General features: G+C 26.0%; 2 protein-coding genes across 5 annotated transcripts; one reads left to right on the plus strand and one right to left on the minus strand.

Annotated features, from left to right (window-relative positions):
* Window positions 1-6,465: 6,465 nt before the first annotated feature.
* LOC135926386 (PRKCA-binding protein-like) lies at window positions 6,466-12,711 on the minus strand. 4 transcript variants are annotated; one of them, XM_065462248.1, is made up of 13 exons: window positions 12,612-12,711; window positions 12,465-12,570; window positions 12,070-12,198; window positions 11,298-11,364; window positions 10,272-10,361; window positions 10,096-10,212; window positions 9,910-10,043; window positions 8,906-8,998; window positions 7,400-7,500; window positions 6,999-7,093; window positions 6,849-6,952; window positions 6,677-6,791; window positions 6,466-6,623 (listed from the first exon to the last, which is right to left on the minus strand). In XM_065462248.1, the coding sequence occupies exons 1-13, from the start codon at window positions 12,644-12,646 to the stop codon at window positions 6,550-6,552; spliced, it is 1,260 nt and encodes a 419-aa protein (XP_065318320.1). In that variant the 5' UTR covers window positions 12,647-12,711; the 3' UTR covers window positions 6,466-6,549. The 4 variants fall into 4 exon arrangements, with proteins under 4 accessions (XP_065318320.1, XP_065318321.1, XP_065318322.1 ...); XM_065462249.1 differs by having other exon boundaries at window positions 6,999-7,081; window positions 12,459-12,570; XM_065462250.1 differs by having other exon boundaries at window positions 6,722-6,791; window positions 12,459-12,570.
* Window positions 12,712-12,904: 193 nt separating this feature from the next.
* LOC135926390 (ATP synthase subunit s, mitochondrial-like) lies at window positions 12,905-17,176 on the plus strand. Its single transcript, XM_065462256.1, has 2 exons — window positions 12,905-13,284; window positions 16,640-17,176. The coding sequence occupies exons 1-2, from the start codon at window positions 12,933-12,935 to the stop codon at window positions 17,017-17,019; spliced, it is 732 nt and encodes a 243-aa protein (XP_065318328.1). The 5' UTR covers window positions 12,905-12,932; the 3' UTR covers window positions 17,020-17,176.
* The last annotated feature ends 6,775 nt before the right edge of the window (window positions 17,177-23,951 follow it).

Raw genomic sequence — 23,951 nt, forward strand, 5'->3', positions numbered from 1 at the left:
AATATGTCTAAAGATTTAAACCATCTATATCTATTAGTATATTTAAAAAATATAATTAATTTAGTGCTTGATTATTGAATAAAAATATCTGTAAAATATAAATATACGTGTTGTCTCGTGAACATCAAGTTACTTTTATTCATTCACTACTCAGTATATATATTTTTTAAATAAGTAATTAAAAATTAATTTTAATCTGAACGGCTAAGTTGAAATAATATGAACAATTATGGCAAAACAGAACGTTTTTTCAAAGCGGTTTTCCAGTAAAAATTTTTTTTATATAATATTAAAAAGGACAATCCAAATAATCCTCAATTCAAAGGCCATTTAATCTTTAATAATAATCAATCTATTTTTAAATATATTTTGATATATTTTTTTTTTATTTTGAGTTTTTTTATATTATAAATAATACTATTTATTTTAAATTTATAATATGTACAAATTTTATTTCAAACAATGGGTGATAAAAACATGTTAAAAAAAAATTATATTATAATTTATTTTATTTACATTAATTTAAACAATATATTAAATTTTTCGATCATTATATTTAGACAATCTCTGAAAAGAAATCAAGTGATTTAGGATATTTTGGGGCACCCCCGAGATGATATAAATATTGATATAAGTTGGTATACCTACAAAAATACGAATCGAATAATGGAATTATTCGTATTCGTATTCGTATGAATAATAAAATGATTATTCAATTCGATTCGATTCGAAAATTTTATTTACCATGAATTAAAAAAGATCTATTATAAAATTTATTTTGTAAAATTTAACTAAGGATAAAGACAAGCAAATTTTATTAGTGAGACAAAATAGAAGCATACATATATAATATATTTATATACAATGTGGAAAAATCAATATAATATTCATATCTATAATGTAGAAGATAAATCTGACAACAGCCAATTTTTCAAACATAAAGTTTTTCGGATTGTTTCCTCCTTTAACGACATTCTGTATTTTGTAACCATATGAGCTCTAACAGAAAATAGTCGCTCACATGGGGTTGAAGATCCCTGTATCGACAATATGTACCTCACCATTTTAGATAACACGGGAAAACGGTCTCCATGTAGTTTCCACCATTCTAGTGGGTTTTTATTTGACGTTATTCTCAATTCTTTCAAATATGTGTCAATTTCAGAAATTGGCATAACATTCTGTTTAAAAATGACATCCATATTTGATTGTATTAAAGGTTTACTTTTTGATACATCATATTTAATTTTATATACATCAAACATTTTCTCAAAATTATTAAATATAGTTGTAACGTTTATAATATAAGATATAGGTAGGCACTCAAAAAATTCCAGTTTAAGTCTTGGATCTAATATTGCAGATATAATTGTTTGGAAATCTGTTAAATTATAATATGATACTATTTTTTGCTGCGCATTAATTGCGTTTATAAGCGTATTATCAAAAAGACTTAGGTGCTCAATTAATGATATATAAAAGGGGATGACCAGATTAAGTGTAGGATATGTTTCTCCTGATATGGCAACAGTAAAATCATGAAATGTTTTTAAGTTTAAATGCATTCTTACTAAGGCGGTCCATTCATCCTATATTAAAAAATAAAAATTAGATTTAAATATAAATAAATACTTCACTAAGTTGTTTCTCTTGAATAATAGATAAACCATAACTATTAATAACGACATGATCTATAACTTTTCTCATTTGTATTGCTCGTTCTATCATAGAATATGAGCCGTTCCATCTGATAGGTGTATATAATTTTAAATATGTAATAGATGGAATTTGTGAATTACAAAATTCTTTCATCATAGTAGTTTTCTTATAAGAATTTCGAATGCTTTTTATAGTGCCTCTTAATTTTATTAACTGCTCATCAATTTGTTTTATTATTTCTTGAACAACAAGATTTAAAACATGTGCAAAACAGCGAATATGTGCAATTTTTGATAATGGATTTTTAATTTTAAGGGTATTTATAAAGGTAGTGTTTGATGCGGCATTGTCGCATGTAATAGCCGTTGACTTTATATCTATGCTATAATTGTTAATGATTCTATAAAATGTCTTATATATGTTTTCCCCAGAATGGGAAATTGTAAAAGGAACAATGTCTAATAATATAGATTTTAGTACCCATTCACCATCAATGTAATGGCAGGTTAATCCCAAGAATGGGACATTTGTTGGACTTGACCAAATATCTATTGTAAAATTTATTTGTGTATTAGATTTGTTCATTATCAATTTTTTTTGGAATTCATTGTCAAAAGATTCATTAATGTATTGTTTTAATGTAGGAATTGAACATATTTTAATGCTAGGATTTAATGTTTTAACAAAACCTTTAAATTCATATGTTGCAAGAATTTTAAATGGGATATTAGATTTGATCAAAAATTTTAATAAATGGTGTTTGATATCATTAATGTTGTGCATATGATTTTTATTTATATCATTATCAAAATATGATTCAATAAATTTATTATTATAAGTTTTTTGATGGAATCGTTTGTATTGATTAATCAAAGCTGGAGTAGTTTTTTTTACACTTAATTTCAACCCGACAAATCTTACATCTTGCAGTTTATGTTGATGCTTGGTAAATATAATGTTTCCAAATATCTGCATTTTTCCGTCCTCCCGAGCCTGACTGTATAGAATTTGAGGAGGATGATGAATATTGGCTTTGTTCTCCAATGCTTTCTGATTCAGAAATATCTATTATACCAATAGGTTGAATATCTGTTTAATAAATTAAATATTATTATAATATTTATAGCATAGCCAGCCAACCCAATATGGCAATCAATAAGTTAGTCAGTAATATATATATATATGTCAAAATCATCAGATCCTATAATCATCATATCAGAATTTTCTTATAAAATATCTTTTACAAACTGCTCATACAATTGATAAATTATCAAAAAATGTAGATGAGATGATAGCAGTGGCGTATCCAGGATTTTCTTATGGGGGAAGGGGGGGGGATTTTTTTGGGGGCTTCGCCCCCAAACCCCTTTTATCTGGCCTTCGGCCAGCTTTTCTCCGGCCTTCGGCCTTGTCTTATGTTTTAGCTATTCCATTAAATTATTCATAATTTAATAATATTTAAATTTATATTTGTAACTATTATTTACTAATTCGTGCTAATGGATATAACAAGCCTATTTTTTATTATTTTTAGTTAGGTATATTATATTTAATAAAGTTTTTTAAATGTAAAGTTGAAATAAATTTTAATGTCATTTTTTTTATAAAATTTGCTTTAAAGCTAGCCTTAGCTTAAATTCTCATACAATATAAGTATAATATAATTTTTTTATTGAAAATACTAATAGTAGTGTGTATAAAATATTAATGTTGTTAAACGGCTCGTTTTGAGCCGATTTTTAAATAAAATATTAACTAAGCCTCGAAATTTCGATACTATATGTCTCGACCTTTGCTTCTTCTATGAGCAAAATTTTCAGGCTTGCATAATATTTTTCTGGATAAATAACTGAGTTAGCCGTTTTTAATAATCGGCTCAAAACGAGGCGTTTAACAAAGCTATAAAATATTGACTAGAAAATAATTTAAAAAACAAGTTTTTTTAAACTTCTTATTAAATAAAGTATTATACAAATTTTTTTATTAAATACTATAATTATAATGTGTTTTAATTTTCGTGTGAATCTTGCCAATTCATCAAGAATTTTGTTTGTCGTTGGAACCAAATCTTTGTGGATATTTAACAGAGCTAACCCATTTAGTCGAGATTCGGAAGTAGTACTTCATAAATATGTTTTCAACCTTCTTAAGTTGGAAAGTTCTTACATTCGTACTGGTTATAATAGGCAAACATGCAAGAATATAAAACAACTTCAAATTATTAGGAGTTTGAGACAAGGTTTCTCTACACCGATTGAGCGCATCAATAGCATGCTCAGGTAAAATAGCTAAACGTAGTAAATATTTATACCACAATTCGAATTCACTGATTAAATTTATTTCAGTATCAATATCATAATAAAATTTTGCTAAATATTTCATTTTACCAATAGTGGCATTAGAAAACCAAGATGGATCTTTGGGTATTAAAACTTGAAGATTGCTAAAGACTTGTTTTTTTAATCTAAAAACCGTACTTTTATTTGCGATAAAAAAGTATCTAAGAATGGGATGAAAGTGGATATTTTATAATATTCTTTAGTTGAGCCAATATTTATTTTACATCTCAATAATTGCCCAGGTGCTAGACGAGGTTTAATTAGTGTTATATCATAAAATTTAGCCTTCGATTCAACGTCTATATAAATATTATGAAAATATTCATCTACATTCATTCTTATTGTATTTTAGGTTTATAAGTTGGCATACATCAGATTTTGAATAACTTTTTTAAAGTGTCGGGATTTTAATATATTTCAAGATTACACCAATATAAAGTTGTTAATCATTTAATATAACAATCAGTCTGCTACCAAGTGCCCTTGTAGAAAGAGCTTAACGCGGAAAAATGCATAGCTATACGGGGGTGGCTTAATGGTAAGAATAGTGTTTTATTATTAAAAGCTAACAATTATTTTAATAACTTAGTTACATATTTTGTATAAGAATTATTAAAACTTCGAAATTTGAATTTTAATAGAATCCTAAAAGAATTTGGATCTGTAACTAGATATATTTGTAAAATTATATATATGAGATGCATTTGTAAAATTGTATATGTGCCTAAGTATATCTTTATCTAAATATATAATGTATCTGAATTTAGATCCACTTGAAAGTTATCTTTAAATAACTCCGATAGAGAATATTAAAATTTTTACCCAAGTATTTGCGGTTTACCTTAACATTTATAATTTACACAAAATAATAGTGCTAAATGGCGTTATTTTTTTGAGAAGGAACGTCATTCGTTCCTTGATCTAACTAGTTACAGTTATTTCCCCAAAATATCTATTTATTTATTTTTTCCCTAAAAATGTAATAATTTAATTTAATTAGTACATTTTATACAACCAGAGCATGTCCTCCCCCAAGTAACTCCAATACGAATAGGTTAATTGAAAAGAGTAAGAGTGGAAAATTAATGTAAGACTAATTTTTTATTTAGGACCCGCCCATTCATACTAGCACTAAAAAAAAATTACGCCCAATGCTCAATTTTTTAGCCCGACCCGCCCATTCACGAAAGACAAAATTTTATCATGCCCAAAAAATATAGACATATTAGAATTCGTTTTTTTCTCTAAACATTTCAAAACAAGGTTTATTAATATTTCAACACCTTTTAAAATTTACCCTTAAGTTTTTTTTTCATCGAACATAATAATTCTGTCTTTTTATCTATGCAAATAACAAACAAAATAATACTATATATTTTCGTAGTCATTAAGAATTCAAATCGCATTAATATTTCTTATAGTAAACCATTATTGTATTGGCTCTAGAAAATGATCATTAATGGAAGTCGAATTGGATGGAGCTGGCAAAATTTACTAGCTAATTTTTTGAAAAATTATAATCTATTAATTCAAATTTTTTGAATTTGTAAAAAAAACAGGCATTGAACTTAGTGACCAAAAGTAGATTCTCGAGGAAAAAATGTTTTGTTTATAAAATGTGTAAATAAATATATGTAAGTTTCAAAAATAATACTTTTTCTAAAATTATTAAACTTAATTTCTTTTTAGAAAATGTATAATTTATAATATTTAAATTAAAAGAATATATCGTAGGCTTTGTTATATTCATCTTTTAAAATTGTTCAGTAGAACATTTAAAAACCATATATCTTGTATTTTAGGATATTTAAAAACAAAACGTTTTTTCAAAACGTTATCCGAAGCACGTTTTTCACAAATTTTTTTACTTCCAAACGACAAACGATTTTTATCATACAACTGATTTTTTTTATAATATTTCAATAATAATTTGTGCAAAAAAATACTATATCCCAGAAAAAGAACCAATGTTACTCTAAATCTATATAAAAGGCTTATAAAGTATTTACAGGACCAATATTACAAATAAAGGATCATCCTAAATTATATTTTAACATTTTTGTTGTGGGAGAAGAGAAGAGAAGAGAAGAGAAAGGAAAGAAAGAAAGAACATTATAATACTCAGCAGACGATACGCCTTACAATTTAAAAAACTAAATTTCCCGGAATTCACGCACAATCAAGTCTGGTATTTTTTACCCCATCACGCCCAATCATGATTCAAAATTCATTCAGACTCATGGGGCTGATTGGATCATAGGAATATTTATGGCCCATGCCCACCTCTAATATAAAGAATACATATATATAAATATTTCAAAAAAAATTTTGTTTAAATGCCATCACCATTTTATATCGACTTCTTTCTTAGTGAAAAACAGCAATAAGATCTTTAAAAAAATTATATTGAAAAAATAGGAATGTTTATTTATGATATCATAAAATAAGAATAAATAAATATTTTTGGTATAAATAACTCTTTTTTTTTAAACAAAGAATAAAAAAAATTGCACATAAATTTCCACACCATTCTACAAATCCTTCTCTTTTATTAATCAAGAGATAACAAATAAGTGTCTTTAACGAGACTTTCATCGTACGCCATCAGAGATACATCATCAATATCTATAAACAAAAGTATTCGTTATATACTATTACTATATAATATTTTATAAAACTTGTAATAAGTTCATCATGATCACTTAAATTTATAATATCATCACCTTCGTCTTGGTCATTAGAGTTCACAGTATTATTACTTTGTATCAAAAACATAGAATTCGATAAATCAATCTAAATCATATGATAGGTGGGTTTACAGATCAAAAAATAAATTAGGATATCTCTAACCTCGATGGGAAATATTGAAAGACTCTTCATCTGTTTGTAACACTTGTAATGATACTCTTCCATATCAATTATCAATTTTTTCAAATGATTAATTAAATCTTGTACTAAAAAAAGAAGAGAATATTTATTATAAAAGGTTAAAATGTTTACAGTATTTTTGATCTAAAAGCTCAATTTTTTCCATGACATCGCCTCTCAATTTAGAAAATTTGATCCTGGCTTCTTGTCGACATCTTAAAATTAACCTTTTAAATATTAATTAATATATATTATTCAGGATAATCGCTCAACTCAAGAAACTGAAGGGAATTTTTTGATTGGCATTAAATATATTTACATTAAACAATCTGGAGTAAGGAGAAGGATTAAGGGCTAGAGAGATATAAATTAGAATTTGGAATAGTTATTAATAAAATTCAATCCTCTTTTTTATTAATAAACCTGTCAAATCTGACAGGTCTTGTGAAATTAGACGAATAAAAATTTAAATAAATGAGCCAAGGGAATTTCCGTTGGACATTATTAATCGGCATGCTGAAAACTTAATAAACCTGTATTCGTAATTTCCAGTCTCGATACGATATAGTGGTTCATTTAAAGCCATAAATGTGTACTCCTCATCATCCATTTCTTTGACTTTAAGACAATACGACTTTAAAAATGATAAAATGTTTATTATATTTTAAGGGTGGAATAAATTTAATATAACCCGAGATCGGAACCTTAAAAAAAATCAAAATCGCAACTAGAATTCAAATGATTGTATTTCATTTAATGAGTTTGGGCCAATATTCTTAAATAAAAACAGGTGGAAGATACATAAATCCAGACTTTAGAGGCAGAGGAAACAATGATCAGAGGAATAGACACTGTCATCCATAGATGATAATTTAAAAATATTTCTTAAAATCAAAAGAGGTTTCAAAAAAGAATGGAGTACGAGAAATTAAAAGACTGCATCACAAATTAGATTGTTTCCTCAAAGAATTAGTAAGATAAATATCTATATGATTTGGGGGGGGGATCCCAAGAACTCTAAAATTTATATGTGTTATAACCGGGTTGAGTATTGAATTGTAGGAAATTATAGTAAATGAAATATTGATAGAAAAATATAGTTATAGCAAAAAAAAATAAATCGATAATTGTTATTTATTATTATTGTAGAAGAAAAGAGAAATAAAAAATAATATTAGAAGAAAAAATAATAATAAATATATAATTGTTTTGTTTATTTATAATTGTATTATTATATTATTTATCTTGTAGAAATATATATAGTTGAAGAAAAGAACCTGGTATTAGAACTTGTTCCAAAAATTTCAAGATGGCTTTCGGTTAAAATATATTTTAAAAAAGGAATTTCAGGTGGTTTACAAACACTGATCAAAACATATTTAAAATTAATTTTTACAAATTTTTTTTAAAAAAAATTTAAGATTTAATTTTGAACTTCATTTTATACCAAACGAGGAGTTAAAATCTTGGCTCCCGTTCTAAATCGCAAAAAATTGGGAATCTCGTTTATATCTTCTAAAAAAATTAAAAAGCAATAATAAAAATAATTATAATGGATGCTAGGAAAGTAGACACCTATAAATTAATTTTAAACAAAAAATAGCTATAAATGGGGGAAATATCATCAATATTTCTTAAAATTCCCAAATTTAAAGTCTTTAAGATATTTCCCCCATTTTTTGCGGTTTTTTTACCTAAATACAATGTTTAACTTCCCTATAATCTATTAATATTATTTCCCATATTGATTAAAAAAATATTAATAGGAAATAAAAGCGAGATTCCCAATTTTTGATTTAATAACCTACCCCCCCCCCCCCCAAGGTTAATTATATTAGTCCGAAATTTCATACATTAAAGCGATTATTTTTCAATGTTAAATAAAACCAATTTCTTTGTCCTAATCTCGGACAAATTCGAATTATCATTTTGTTAATAAAAGAGAGTATTATTATTATAATCATCATTTTTTAATCTCGACCAGATTTATATCATTCTAATCAATATAATAATTAATAAATAAAAGATGAGATAATTACCAAATATTCAAACTTAGCATCAGCATACTTTTTGATAGTTAGTTTGGTATCAGGTATCGCTTTGGTTAAAAAGGTTCCCAAATCTATCAGAACCTAAAATAATATCAAAAATGAGTAAATATAAGATTCTCGTTAAAGATTATCAGTTTTAAAATAATGTTTTTAAAAGGCTAAATTTTTAAAAAACGAATCACGCAATATTTTCGCCAAAAAAGTATTAAGCAAGCCTGTAGAATTTGCTCATATATGGAAGAAAGGGTTTGAACATCTTATAATAAAATCTCGAAGCTTGCCTAATATGATTTCGATAAGATCTTAATTTAAAATTGACTAAATGTAACCAGTGTTGTTAAAAGGCTCGATTTGAGCCGATTTTTAAAAAGGGATAACTCAATATTTTGGCCAGAAAAATATTGCCTAAATCTCGAGATTTCGCTAACCAAAATCTTAGGCTCGCGTAAAATTTTATTGGATAAAATGATTAAGCCGTTTTTAAAATTAGACTAAAATATGGCCGTTTAAGAACCCTAGCTATAACGTGCCAGCAATTTTATAAATATTTCAATAACGATGTTAACGTTTAATTACAATATTTAAATCTCGAATTATAATTAATATTATAACTAAACTATTAGGATTTTCTTTTATATTTTATCGAAACTTATTTATACATACGCATTATTTTCTTTATATATAAATAAAATAAATCTACTATAAATAAGTAGAAATTAAAACTATATATAAAATATTCTTATTTTTTTAAAATATCATAAAACGTTAGACTTTGTTAATATTAATATAAAGTAATTGTAAGAATTAATAGGGAGGGGGAGGGGAGACTAACTAAGCCATTTTACAAACCAGGCCAAAGGCCGGCACTTTGCGGGCCAATATTTCTCCCGTAAAATACCAAATTTCTCCCGCAATTTGAAAATTTTGACCTGGAAACCCTAGATATAACCCATATTATTATTGGAAATATATTACATATATTTTTGCATTACCAGTTTACTTTTCTTCAGCATCTGCATGCCATACGCTTCAATTTCTTTATGTATCTTTCCGAATTGAGTAAATGCTTGTGAAGCCCCTTTTTGGGGTTCTTTGACTCCGATTTTACAAAATATCTCGCCTAAAGCTGTAATAAACATTATTTGCAATGCTGCTATATATATTTATAATTTTAAAACTTTTATAATTTTGAGAGCAACAAAATATGGCTTTTAATAATTTTCTGGTCAATATGATCATCCCACGATAAATTTTTTCGTTCCTATTCAACTCTTCCATTTTCTTGACTAATGAATCTGTAAAAATTTTGATATATATATATTCTTAAAATTTACAAAGAAAAAAAAATACTAACCATTGCAAAGGATGGCCCGACTTAAGCCCAAGACGTCGGCGGTTGAAGAACTCATTTTTTCAACAATTCGATGCTTCACCTTTTTGAGAACTTAATTTAAAAAAATAATTTTTTTCATTTATTTATAAGTTATTAATTTTAAGATGAATTTAATTTATGGGACAAAACACTATGAAAAAAACAAACAAAATGTGAATAGATGGATAAAGGAAATAGGGTAAAATATCTCTTTAAATCCTTATTTTAACAAAAATATTTAAAATGAATATGATAACTAAGAACTCGAACCGTAATGAATAAAGGTTCTCGGTTATAATCTGGGTGCTAAAATTTATCGGTTACCAATTATAACGGGAGTTTAGGGTTCGGTTAATTAATGATTTTAATTATAATCAAATAATTTATCTTATTATTAAATTGAATGTAGTATAGTAATAGTAGTAATAAAGTAAAGAAACGAATTTAAGATGTTGATTTAAAATAGAAAACAATTTTAAGATGATATTAAAATAAATAAAATTTTATTTATAATGCGATTTTCTTCTGGTCGGGTAGGGTCCGGAATATGAAATTAATATAAAAATTAATGACAATAACCCAATCTGATAGGTTAGATCGGGTTTTGAAGACCTCTAACTTCTTGATATACTATTAAATTAGTATGTGATAAAGTTTTGAAACGGTTTTTAATGTTTTAAACCAACTCCTTATTATAATTTATTACAAATGGAACCTTCAACCTAAATGGTTATTTTTATATGAACCTAAACCAATGGCAATGGCAGGATCTCTGAAATAAACTTGTTTTAAAAAATTTGCTATAAATTATTCTTTAAGTTTTGATTTAGTAGGCTTAAATTTAGCTGTGAATGGTGGTAGGTATTTATAAAAAATTTATGAATAAAAATGATCATTGGGAAATTGAGACTAATATTACTGTTATCAACATAATTTGTAATAATAATAGTTTAAATGATAATCATATATATATATTGAGGGATATAATTAATATTAAGGTTTCATAACTTATATCTAGAGTTTTTCCTTGTTTTGGATCAGCATGCAATTTATTATAATGGATTGTTACTTCTTCCTAAAATCATTTTTTAAAAAAATATTTAACATAAATATTTATTACTTATTTGAAGGGGCAATTCATAAAAATTCAAACATCAATTGTATTCTTAATTAACTATAAATCTTGCTCATTTTAAATTTTAAATAAGTGTAATAACTTCAAATTGAATAATTTTTATTAATTATAAAACTATATATATTTTTATACTAATAGTATAGTTATATTACATTATATATTAAAATCATAAGTAGAATAAGATAAGCATTACTGAATATAAACAACAAAAATTTGTTTTAATCATTAACCTGAAAATTTGATGGGGATTTTAAATATATAAATTTGCTAATTTTTATTAAACTTTAAAAATGTAACAATAAAAATATTAACAACTTATTTATTTCTCTGCTACTTATATATCTTATTTTATCATTAAGGAAATTTAACTTCTTTCTTTTGTGTAGTTAATACTCTTTTTATTAATGGATAATTTTGTGGGTAATCAACCATATATAATTAAATTCTGAAATATATACTAATAAATAAGATTTTTATGAATTTCATAAAGGGGAGATTAGGAAGACAATATAAATATTGATTTTAATGGGAAATTTACACTGAGCTTCCCCTCATGCTGAGGGAAAAACTTTTACTTCCACAGCCTGCATATGAATCAGATTTTATATATTATAAAAATTATTATATATACATATAATATCATACCGATACAGATTGAATTAATTTTGCAACATCTATCTTAGACATACCTTTGACACATTGTTTATTAACTGCTGTAACTTCATCACCAGAGGCTAATGATCCATTAAATGATGCAGTTGTATTGTCAAATATCTTAGGTTTCAAATTATAAATAAATCAATATATTTGTGTTAGTTAAAAAGTAAAAAAATTATCTTAATAAAGAAATTAAGTATACAAGATGATAAAAGCCAGAGTAAATAAATATTTTTTTAAAGTGTATGTGTATATATATACATATTTTACATGATTGATGAAATATTCAGATGATAAATAAGGGTATAAATAATTCATATTTATTTAAATTTATAAAAAATCAAAGGTAATGAAAAACATTAAATAATTTATTTTACTTGTACAATGTATAAGCATGGACAATGAGGAGCCCCACCCCCAATGCTGATGCCAATAAGATTATTATTGTCTTTTCTTAATGTCACACACCCAGATGTTATAGTCATTCCCCTGATAATATTAAATAAATTGAGTTCTATCAAATGTTTTACATTTTATCTTCTCCAAAAAAATAATCATATTCCATGTTTCAAAGGACAATAAAATGTAATATGATCAGGTTACGAAAATATATTCCCGAAAAATAGACAATGATATCGATCTAATCGGCTTATAATGTTAATAAAGCAACCTTCAAAATAATATTGGTCATAATTATCATTTTGGTAAATTGTGAATAATATAAAGAAACAATAGAAACCCAATCATGAGAGTATGAATTATGAATTTAAATTGCAAAAAGTCTAACGATATTTTGCATTCTAACAAAGGCCTAAAGTTTTTTTTTCATTTTCAGCTGATATTTGCTTCAGATGAATGTTTTGCGACGTCCATTTCTGAATATATTTTGGAATAAAAATCATCCTCTAAAATTTAAATATTATCAAATAAAATTATTATCTATTAACAAAAGATATATATCCTACAATTACCCATATAAATTAGTCCTACTTACAACACATAACCAACTTTCCCAAAAACGGTGCTTTTGGGCATGGTTAAATGTGGTATGGAATAGATATGATAAAAAGAGGGTAAAAGAAGTTGGTCCAGATCAAGCTGCTGCTGAATGGCTACTTAGATGTGGGGCATCATTAAAATTTAAAAACCAATCTGCATGGGATTCTGATTACAATTCAATTGTTTCTGAAAATTCAAAAGATGGTATCTTAAATTATTACATTAAATATTATTATCAATATTTAGAACTTTATTTTGGAAAAGTTGTTAATCCATTTTTGTCCAAATTAATTTCTTTTTAAATTTTTTATTAATTAAGGTGTAAATAAATAAAGTGCATCTTTTTTTAACTAACCATTGAATGGTAAAGAAAATCCTAAAAATTTTCAATTGTTATTATAAAAAAAATTATCATAGGCCTTTTTTTCACTAGAATCAGTTTTAAGTTATAAACATTTTTTTGGCAACAAAAAATTCATATTTTAACACTTATAATTTTTTTTTGCAATACAATTTTTGAAAATAAGTTCTCTATCCCCACCCATTTACTATCATCATTTTTCACTTTACCTATTAAAGGTTGATTCTTTGGAAAATTGTTATTTATATATGTAAAAAAAAGGAGTAGTCAACAAGTAGGAAATAAAATAAAATTAAATTTTTCCAGGTCAAAATGGATTAATTTACTAAATTTATTTTAGAATCAAAATTTTAATAATAGGGATAAATCATTGGTGTATGCAGTGAAGGGGGGACAAATCCCACCTCCCCCCCAAAGCCAAAAAATGCAGATGCTGGATATATTTTTCAAAAATATTTTTGTTTAGAGTGTTGTGTAGATTTAATTTAAAACATTTCCATATTTTTTAATTCGTTTCAAAATCAATTTTTACAAGTTAAAATTTTTATTTACAAATGAATTAAAAAATATGGAAAGATTTAATTTAAAACATTTCCATATTTTTTTAATTTGTTTGTAAATATTTTAACAACTTTTTACAAGTCAAAATCAATTTTTACAAGTTAAAACTTTTATTTACAAATGAATTAAAAAATATGGAAATGTTTTGAATTAAATTTACACAGTACTATATTAATTTATATATGTTAATATTATTTCCTATCTCATATTAAGTATATATTTAATTACATTTATTACCACATTCATCACTAAGTTTATCATTTAATTTTGTTTTCAAGTTTTCTGGCGTAATATTATCTTATTATTTTCAAATTTTTAGTGGTATAATATTTATCTACCATTTCCAATTTCTAGTCAAATAACAATTATTTCTGAAACTTCTTGTCCAACAGGGAGAAAGAAATTGCAACCTTGTCCTATGAGATAGAGTCTCTGCCATCAAGCAGTAACAGCTATGGAGTTAGAAGAGCCGATTATTTGCTATTACTGACATATCACAATGGCCTGAAAGAAATTTTTCCTTAGAAGCAAGAAAATTATTGGATTTAATGCTTATTCCAAATTTTTTTTCTCATTAGAATGTACAACTATTTTATGTATTACTTTTCAAAAACATGATGACTTGATTAAGATGAGAATAGCGGAGAGCATTTTATTAAAATTCAAGGAAATTAGGGCGAATGTTTATGAAGAATTTCATATTTTATATGTTATTGTTAAGTCAAAAGCAGAGCTATACGTGTTTAATATTTGTCTCACTCGACTTGCAGCAAGGCAAGCTCATAGTTAAAACATTAATATAGATCAGTAGAAGAGTATTCTTAGATGCAAATAAATTTATAAACCAAATAAATGAATGGTTTTTAATTCATTATGCAGCACTTACCAATCTGCAAATATTATTTCCATAAAAGCCTTCCCAACCTTTTTCAGATGGTGATAGAAAAAAAAATATTTGTTGGATTTTTATCATGAAGATGTTAAAGTATCTTATGATGCCTTATTAGCTGAATAACTATGTTTATAAGATTAACTGTGGTTGATACATTCCCAAAAAATTCTATGGATGCTCTGCATTATTTCAAACACATTTTAGATTCTAATCCCAATGTATTAAAAGGGTTTATATATATTAGCAACTCTTCCCAATAGTAAACTAATGAGAGAACATTCTCTTTTTTAAGGAGAATAACAGGGGCACGGCCCGGATTTTTTTAAAGATTTTTACAACTAAGCTCAATTTTCAGGCCTGGCCTGGCCTTTTTTAAAATAAAATTTTCAGGCCCGACCCGGATTTTTTTAAAATAAATTATATTTATTTTTGATTTTGCTAATAATAACGATTTCAAATATAGGCTGTTTTAAAATATACAGTCTGGCCTAGATGTTTTTTTTTTAAAAAAATCAGGCTCAGCTTGGGTGTTTTTTTTTAAATTTCAGGCCCGGCCACTGCAGGTCTCTGAAAACCAAGAAGTACAACTTTTGAAAGTAGATTGAAAGGTTTGGATCTTTTGAATATTTATAGGCATTTGACAACAAGCAAGGATGAGATAATTGAAAAATTAGCTCAATCCCAACGAAGATTGGATTTTACATTGTAAATATATAACATACAAAATACAATTATTCCCTAAGCTTTTTGTGTATTAATTTATATTTCTAACATTTAAATTTTTTATACTTTATATATAAATTTTAAAGCTCAAAAAATTCAAATTTCTATTTTGGGTCATTTAAGTGATTCTTTACATATAATTTTTTTATAATTCACATTAATTTAAAATTGTGTATTAGAAATAGTTATTAGTCCTAATAAATTTATGCTTGATATTTTTAAAAAACAATATTTTATTATCCCCCCCCCCCCAGACCAAATTCCTGCATACACGCCTGGGGTGAATATCAAAAAATATAAGCATTAAAGCTCTATAATGATATTATTTTTTTTGTTAATTACCTTAACTATAATTTTTATATATTATATATAAACAAAATATTTGGCAAAACTTAATTTTGAAACTTATTCATTGCACTACTTTTCAAATAATTGTTTGCTTTGGCTGGTAATAGATTGTGTTTATATTTATTATTTAAAAATAGATATATTTTTAAAAATTAGACTACTTTGCATATTGATCAAAGCTTTGTGTATAAGAAAGAAAAAAGGCTAAATATTTTAACTCAAAATAATTGGTTTTATCAATATGTGAACGACACAACATTTTAAAACCCTTCAATTTATTATCACCAAAATTATTTCGTCATAGGCCTCATTTATAGTAAACGCGTTATGTTGAAGCGTTGCGTTATTACAAATTAAGCCAATAAATAGGTATAAATATATAAATATGATGAGTTAAGTTGATAATGATATGTATAAAATAAAAAACATATATTGCGGTGCATTGATAAAAAAAATGCGATACGATTATAAAAAATAATAGCGAATTCATTTAAAATATATATAATTTTTCTTGATAATATATAAAATAATTATCTCTATTTTAGCTTTAGCTAAAATTAGTTTTTTAAAACTGAATCAGCTGTTAATAACACTGCGTTAAATAATGCAACACTTGAAGATGACGCGTTTATTATAAATGCAGCTTAAGTTTAATGTTAAATTTATTTTTGCAGTCGGCCGTCGTATTGAAGCCATTGACACAAACGAATCATGTGTAAATGAAATGGGATTCGGATATCTCGATGGTTTACAAAGTTTAAATAGTATAAGCTTGCGTTATTCTCCGTACGTTACCGATGCTTGTCTCACGAAGATATCAAAATATTCGGCGAACACTTTGGAGACATTGATCATAGACAATTGCTACGAAATTTCAGAGTGGGGTCTTTTAAATAATTTACCGCCCTTAAAACTTCTAAAGAAATTGGAACTTAAAAATTTGCCACTGATCGATAATAAGGCCATCAAGGAAAAGTTGAAAGAAGTGCTCCCAAAATCGTGCGAAGTTGTCATAATAGCTAGTACAACACCCGACAAAATTCCAAAAAAATAGTTAATTTTTTTTAAAAAATATATGTAAATCATAATGGATATTAGATTATTCTTTATAGATATTATAAATCATGAATAAACATTATTTATATCAAAAATTATTATTTTAGTCGAATTAAATATATTATTATAATATTCGCCGGATTTTATATGATTATTCGGGCATTAAATAATCTATAATCAATTTTTATATATATTACAATAAAAAAATTGTGTATAATCACTACGTTCTGCACTGTTGCAACATTATTTATATTTAAAAATTTTTTAATATTTAAATGGATTGGGACTTCTACACTTTCTTCACATCATAAAAGGTGGTTACTGGTTAGTTCCTTCAAAATATGTTTCCATTTTTTTAATTATAAATATCCTTTAATTTTAATTTATCCCTGAGGAGACAAAAAAACGAATCATGTATACAATAAATTAATGAATCATACAAACGTTATGAATATTTAAAAAAAATAAGATTTTTAAATACCAAAGTGTTCAAGAGAAGAGGAATTATTTACAGCCATCCAAACCTAACCGATAAACCGGTATTTTTTATCGAATTGAAACCGAATCTAAACCGCTAAAGGATACCATTCATTTTAAAAGTTTTTAAAATATATTTAAGCTTATAATGCCTAGACACTGCGTATCCAGGATTTTGCTGGGGCGGGGGGAGGGAGGGGGTGGAGTACTATTAGGTGAATCTTTTCCCCATAAATTTTGTTGGAGATTTTTAAGCTCACTTATTGTAGGCCTTTGGCTATAGTAGATTTTTATAAAAATAATTTTGGGTTTTCACTTTTTTTGTTAAAATGCTTTTTTTCTAAAAATTTTGAATTATAATCGTTATTTTAAAAAGTTATCAATTTTTACTTATTCTTTTAAATTCTTCCTTATAATGGTATATTGTATACATTTTTTGGGGAGATGGGAGTGTGGTGGGAGGGGGGGGGTATGTATGATCGAGGGAAAATTTTATTAGCTTAAAATGATATACGAGAACAGGCAAATTTACTATGGGGAATTCCCTCCCCCCACCTTCCATTTGTTATTCGCCTACCTAGAGATAAATTAATCCAATATATAAATTATTTACATATAGTATAATAATTACACATCAAAATGTAATATTACTGATTGTGGCACAACTATGAAGGAGTACAATAAAGCAAATCTTGAGCATCACTAGAAGAGAAACCATCCTCTAGAACTCAATAAATCAAATTATCACAACAAATAAAACATAATTCAAATGTATGTTTTGTTTGTATACAAAGGTGATGAAACTTTTTAGAGATTTGAACTGAACCTACGAAACTAACCTGAATCTTGAACCGTTATTTTTATCCGAACCGATATTCGTTTCGGTTTGGATCCCTGATTATTTATTAAAATATATTACTTATTGTATCATGCATGCATTAAATATAGTGTACGGACTGGGCAGTGCACACAGACCAAACCACCGTCCTCAGAAAAAAAGATCGGTATAGACCGTAGACATGGAACCGGCCTTTTACATTTTTTTTTGTTTTTAAAAATATTTTCCTTTTTACCTAATTTATTTCTCGTTTTATCATTTTATAATTATTTAATGTTAAAAATATGTTTGATATAATAAATAATACAAATATTTAAATTTAAAGTAAAAAAAAATTTTTAATAATATTTTCGTTTTCATTAGTATATTTCGAATAAAAATGAACTAAAAAAGAAAAAAATAATAATAAAAACTAAACTTACCCTACTCTAGAAAAGTATAAAATAAACACAAAAATTTGGGAATAAATTATATGAATTGAATAATAAGGTAAACTTAAATATATCCTGACCATGGTTCCCAGAAAACCCTATTCCATTCTAAGGCTGGTCCGTTGGCTTTTACTAAATAAAATTGAACATATATCTAACCATCTCCTTAAATAGATTTGTTAGTATGGCTGTGCCGATATCTTTGTCGATATTAAGATGAAATGGTTATAAATTTGTATATCTTGGAATTGCCATAAGATAGGCAGTGAATTTTTAATGCGTAAACAATCTAGGTATGTTAATAACCAGCTTTGAAATAATTTATGAAACAAAAATATTATTAAGGAAGAGTCCTCATGTTTTTATATGAATTTTAACTCCAACCCAGAACGAATTTTTGATCCGCCCATTCTGACGCCTCTTTAAATAATTTTTTTTATCACTAATTTTAATGTTATATCTATATTCCAAGATGTTCATGCATGAAAAATTAGCTCTCAATATGATGTCAATTTTGTGATATACCCATTTATTACCAGGCCATTTTAATATATATTGGCACAGCCCTATTCGTTAGTAATATCTATTGTCAAAGCATTTGATATAGTAGATATCTCTTTTAATTTGGTATTATCTATTTATCGCTTAGCACTAATCCTCTCAATTAAATTGTAAAAATTAATAGGCTTCAAGGGTAGTAGCTAAATTTAAATTGAAAAATTGTTTAAGATGCTATTAATATTTATTAGGGTAAACATAGAAGAGGACTTTAAAAAAGATTTTTTAATACCAGATTTTATAGAGGAAGACTTACAGAGCCTAAATCTAACAGATGATTTGATTAATATTATGGAGATCAGGAAAATTAGGTATGTCAAGAATAAATTCATAGTTTGCACAATTAGATAGAGATATTATTAAATGCTCAACTCTCTTTAAAACCTACTTAGGACAGATGACAATTTTTTTTGAAATCGATCGGTTAATTATTATTAAATGCTTAGTAAACCATTTTTTTCCCCTTATCTGGTATATAATTTAAAAATCGGCCCCAACCGGCCCATCAAAAAATGATAATTTTTAATCCTATCTTGTAAAAAAAAGTTCAGTGAAAGTTCCCTAGTCTGTAATAATTATTTATGAAGAAAAAATAATAAATTTGCCTTATTTAAGGTTTAAAAAATTTTTTACGCTTGACCCAAAATAAACTATTTCTATACTCCCGGCCCACCAGTGCAAATCTTTTGTGTAATTTATTATGATACATTTTTTATACTACCAAATCTTAATTCCTATTAAGCATTAGGCAATGGTAACCGCGGTTTGCTAAAGCGATACGAAATTAATCTCTAGCGAAATCTCAGATTCGTTTTGATAGATACGTTAACACCTGTCGTGATTTCATCATTTCCCTCCGTGTTTATAAATTATACCTATTATTGGCTTGCCTTTGCACATGACACAGCGAATAATTTTGCATCTTTTGAGCAAATCACGCTTCTATATATGAGGCGTTATGCAATATGCTTATGTAATGCTTTTTTTACGTTTAAAATATATATAATATGATGTAAGCTTAAATGTAATAATTTTTTTTATATAAATGTAATGGTTATAGATAATGATAAAATTTAATAATTAAGTCATGAGAATTGTAGGAATATTTAACAGTTGGGAAATTCATTTTACAAAATCTACTATACAAGATTTAAGAGATAACTTCTTACAAAATCCTTATTACCCTTTCAACAAAGTCGAAAATTCTAATTCTTTTATCCTGGACGATAAAGTGAAATTGCGCGATTGGTACTACTTCGCATTCATTCTAATCTTTTTAATTTCTGGATTTTATTTTATATCACAAATAATAAATTTGACTATATGGCATGATTTCGCTACACTAATGGTAATAGTCTTTTTAGGACTTTTATACCTCTTTTACGCTAAGTTACAGAGTAAAAAGTTAGTCGTCGATTTAAGAACGTTAACATATACCTATATTCGTTGCAATAATATAATTTATCAGGGGGCATTAAATGAAGTTTACATACGGTTGGAACATACAAAATTTAGTTCAAAATTATATTACGTCATAAAAATAGGAGGACATAGAATAAAACCTATTTACCTGTGTAAGGCATCTTGTAATTTAAAAGCTCTTAAAATTTTTGCCACTCAAATCGCTCTACGGCTCAATTTAAATTATTTTGATTTCACGGACTCCTCGACAGAACATATTATTCGTCATAAATAAAAAAATCCTTATTTTTTTAAATTAGCTTATAGGTCATTTTTATATATTGATTATATTAAACTACAAGTTATTTTATTTATTGTAATATAATGAATAAAACTAAACTTGCATTCACAGTAAGGTCTAATTCGCGGCTAAGTTAACAAAAATAAATGTAAAATTATATTTATATATTTTATATACTTCGCCTCAAATTCGCACTAACTATGAATGCAGGTAAGGTCTCATTTATAGTAAGCACATATTGCTAGTCATTTTTCAAAGGTAGGTAAAATTTATCATTTATAGCGATGTAATTCATTACATCACATCGCGCAATCATTATTAATTTTTACCTATTACATGAAGAGGTAGGCTAAATAGTTTAGTGTGTCAAAAAATTGATTGCTGCTATAAAACAATATATTATGTTAAGCCTATCTAAGAATAAGTTCAAGACTGTTTGCATTGATTTGCAAAATGATATGTTACAAATTTAGTCATTTTGCTCAGTTTGTGGCCGACCTAAAAAATAAAGAGTAATTCAGAAGACAATGCAATAAGCACTTTTTATGGGTAAAATTGTATATTTTTAATGTATAAGGGGGACTGACATTATTGGGATTACTTCGAAAAAATTTTTCCGCTACTGCATTATGAATAAAACTTTGCAATGAGAATCATTGTCCTTCTAAAAATAAAATATAATTATAGGCTAAAATATAATTAAGTTTCAATTTTTTTTAATTTGTAAAAATATCGAAATACTGAACAAAATTTGTCTTTGTCTCGATTGCGATGAATATTTTACATCATAGATAGTCAAGTCAACCATATTTTTTGACTCTTTTAATTGTGCCAAAGTTTCTCTCTATTATTTGGTAATAAGTATACTAATAAGGCTATTAATAATTTCGGTTTGATTTATTTTAAACCTATTGTACCTTCTAGTAGCTTGTATTATTAAAATTAGCAGATTCGTGATGTTTATTTTATCTCTATTACCACATTTTAACCATATATTTAACTATTCCTGAGAGTTAAAAAAAATAGATAAATTTTGCATTTTTAATATTCGATGGAGCCGCAATTTAGATAATAAATTCCATGGTCTTTTTAAATTTTCGCAGAATCGTATTTCGAATGATGCACTTAAAATTAATTTCGAATAACTAAAATATTTAACTGATCTTTTAAATATAATTGTCCAGAAGACAGCAAACCTTTCATTTAGCTAATAAATCCTTAAAGATAATATACACGAGTAACATTAAAATAAGACAGGAGCTTTCCGCTTGCAGCCACCTTCTCAGACGTCCCTGACTATATCCCATAATAATAACCCAAAATTTAAAAATAGATTCAACTGTTATCAGACATCTTATTTGACAAATTTGGTCCATTATTATTAATTGTTAGATTCTGAAGATAAATATTTCACTTAACAAAAGTTGACTCAGAGCCTGGTTGATTAAAGTGCCTGAAAAGTCTGTAAAATTAATTACTTAAATAAAAAATATATTGTACTTTAAACTTACTCGAGTCTCAACTCGACCCCCTTCAATTTAAAAAAATTTATATAACGATGGTATAAATATTAACCCAAATTATTAAATTTTATTTCTCAAATCGACCTACCTCCTAATAAGGCCATCTTTAATAAGGCAAAAATTTCAAAATGCATTATTTAAACAGGTTAACAGATTACAATTTAACTAATATTGACAATAATAAATTTGATTTAACAGTCTAAAGTAACTTAAAAAAGTGTAATTTTCATCAAAATAATTTTAATTAAATATTTGATTGATTATTATATTTCAGGTATAAAAAAATTTATAATAAAAGGCATAAATGAAAATAATTCCTTAAAGACTTTTAAGATTTGTCCATATTATTTCGGTTTCCATTTTTCTATGAAAAAATGGTTGCATACGATTTTGGGGGAAGGCCTCCTTTGATCGTATTTCGTACGTTTCGGTCAAAATAGATAACATCATTATTAACATATGCTGGTAATTACTATTATGCATTCATTTAATATATCAGAAAATTTCTAAGTCATTAAATGGGCCGGTCAGAAAAGTGGACGGAATTATGATAAAATGAACATTCCATCCTAGTTAGTGTTACCATCTTAGTTATCGTAATATATTTATTGAATGGTTTAAAGTAAACTAGATAAAAGTTCCAAGGCAAAATACAGAGATTTAAATCTATAAATAAAAATGAAACTTTAAATAATTTGCATAACTTATATAAAAAATAACTATTACAATTAATTAATTCTACAACAATTCTTACTACTTTATTAAAAGGGATTTTCGATTGCACAAAAATTATCAAAAAAAAGCTAATTATAATTTTATAATCGTTTGCGTATTTATATATATTTTTTAATATTCAAAAATTAAAAGTAAATCAAAGTTCATGATATAATAATATAATCAAACAACTTAAATATTCAAATATAACAAAATATTAAATTACTATAATAATCGAAAATTCCATTAACACAATATTCAAATATAAAATAATTATTTAACAACATAAATCCTATTCAAATTACATAGTAATTATTTAAATATATAAAAAATGAAATAAAAACTAGCAAATATAACAGTTAGGTATATCGATTTGGTATGAGTCTCTTATTTTTTTCTCTTCAATTTTATAATTGTATCTATTCTTGCAATATTCTTCTTTCTGAACCAAACTCCATCAATATTTAAAAAGGATAAGCTGTTGAAGTCCAAATTAATGAATTTTCCCATCTTTCTTGATTATCAAATTGAATCTTCTATTTAAACCTAATTATGTTTTTAAACAATAAGCCCCCAAGTTTGGATGGCTATAAAATCATTGCTCCAGATAGTTTAGCCCTATTAGTATCCCCATTAGCTGATGCTACCAAGGAAAATTTCCTTCATAACATTTTTAAAAATACAGCA

This window comes from Gordionus sp. m RMFG-2023, chromosome 3 (genome assembly GCF_954871325.1).
Source record: "Gordionus sp. m RMFG-2023 chromosome 3, tfGorSpeb1-WG-v2, whole genome shotgun sequence".
Lineage (NCBI taxonomy): Eukaryota > Metazoa > Nematomorpha > Gordioida > Chordodea > Parachordodidae > Gordionus > Gordionus sp. m RMFG-2023.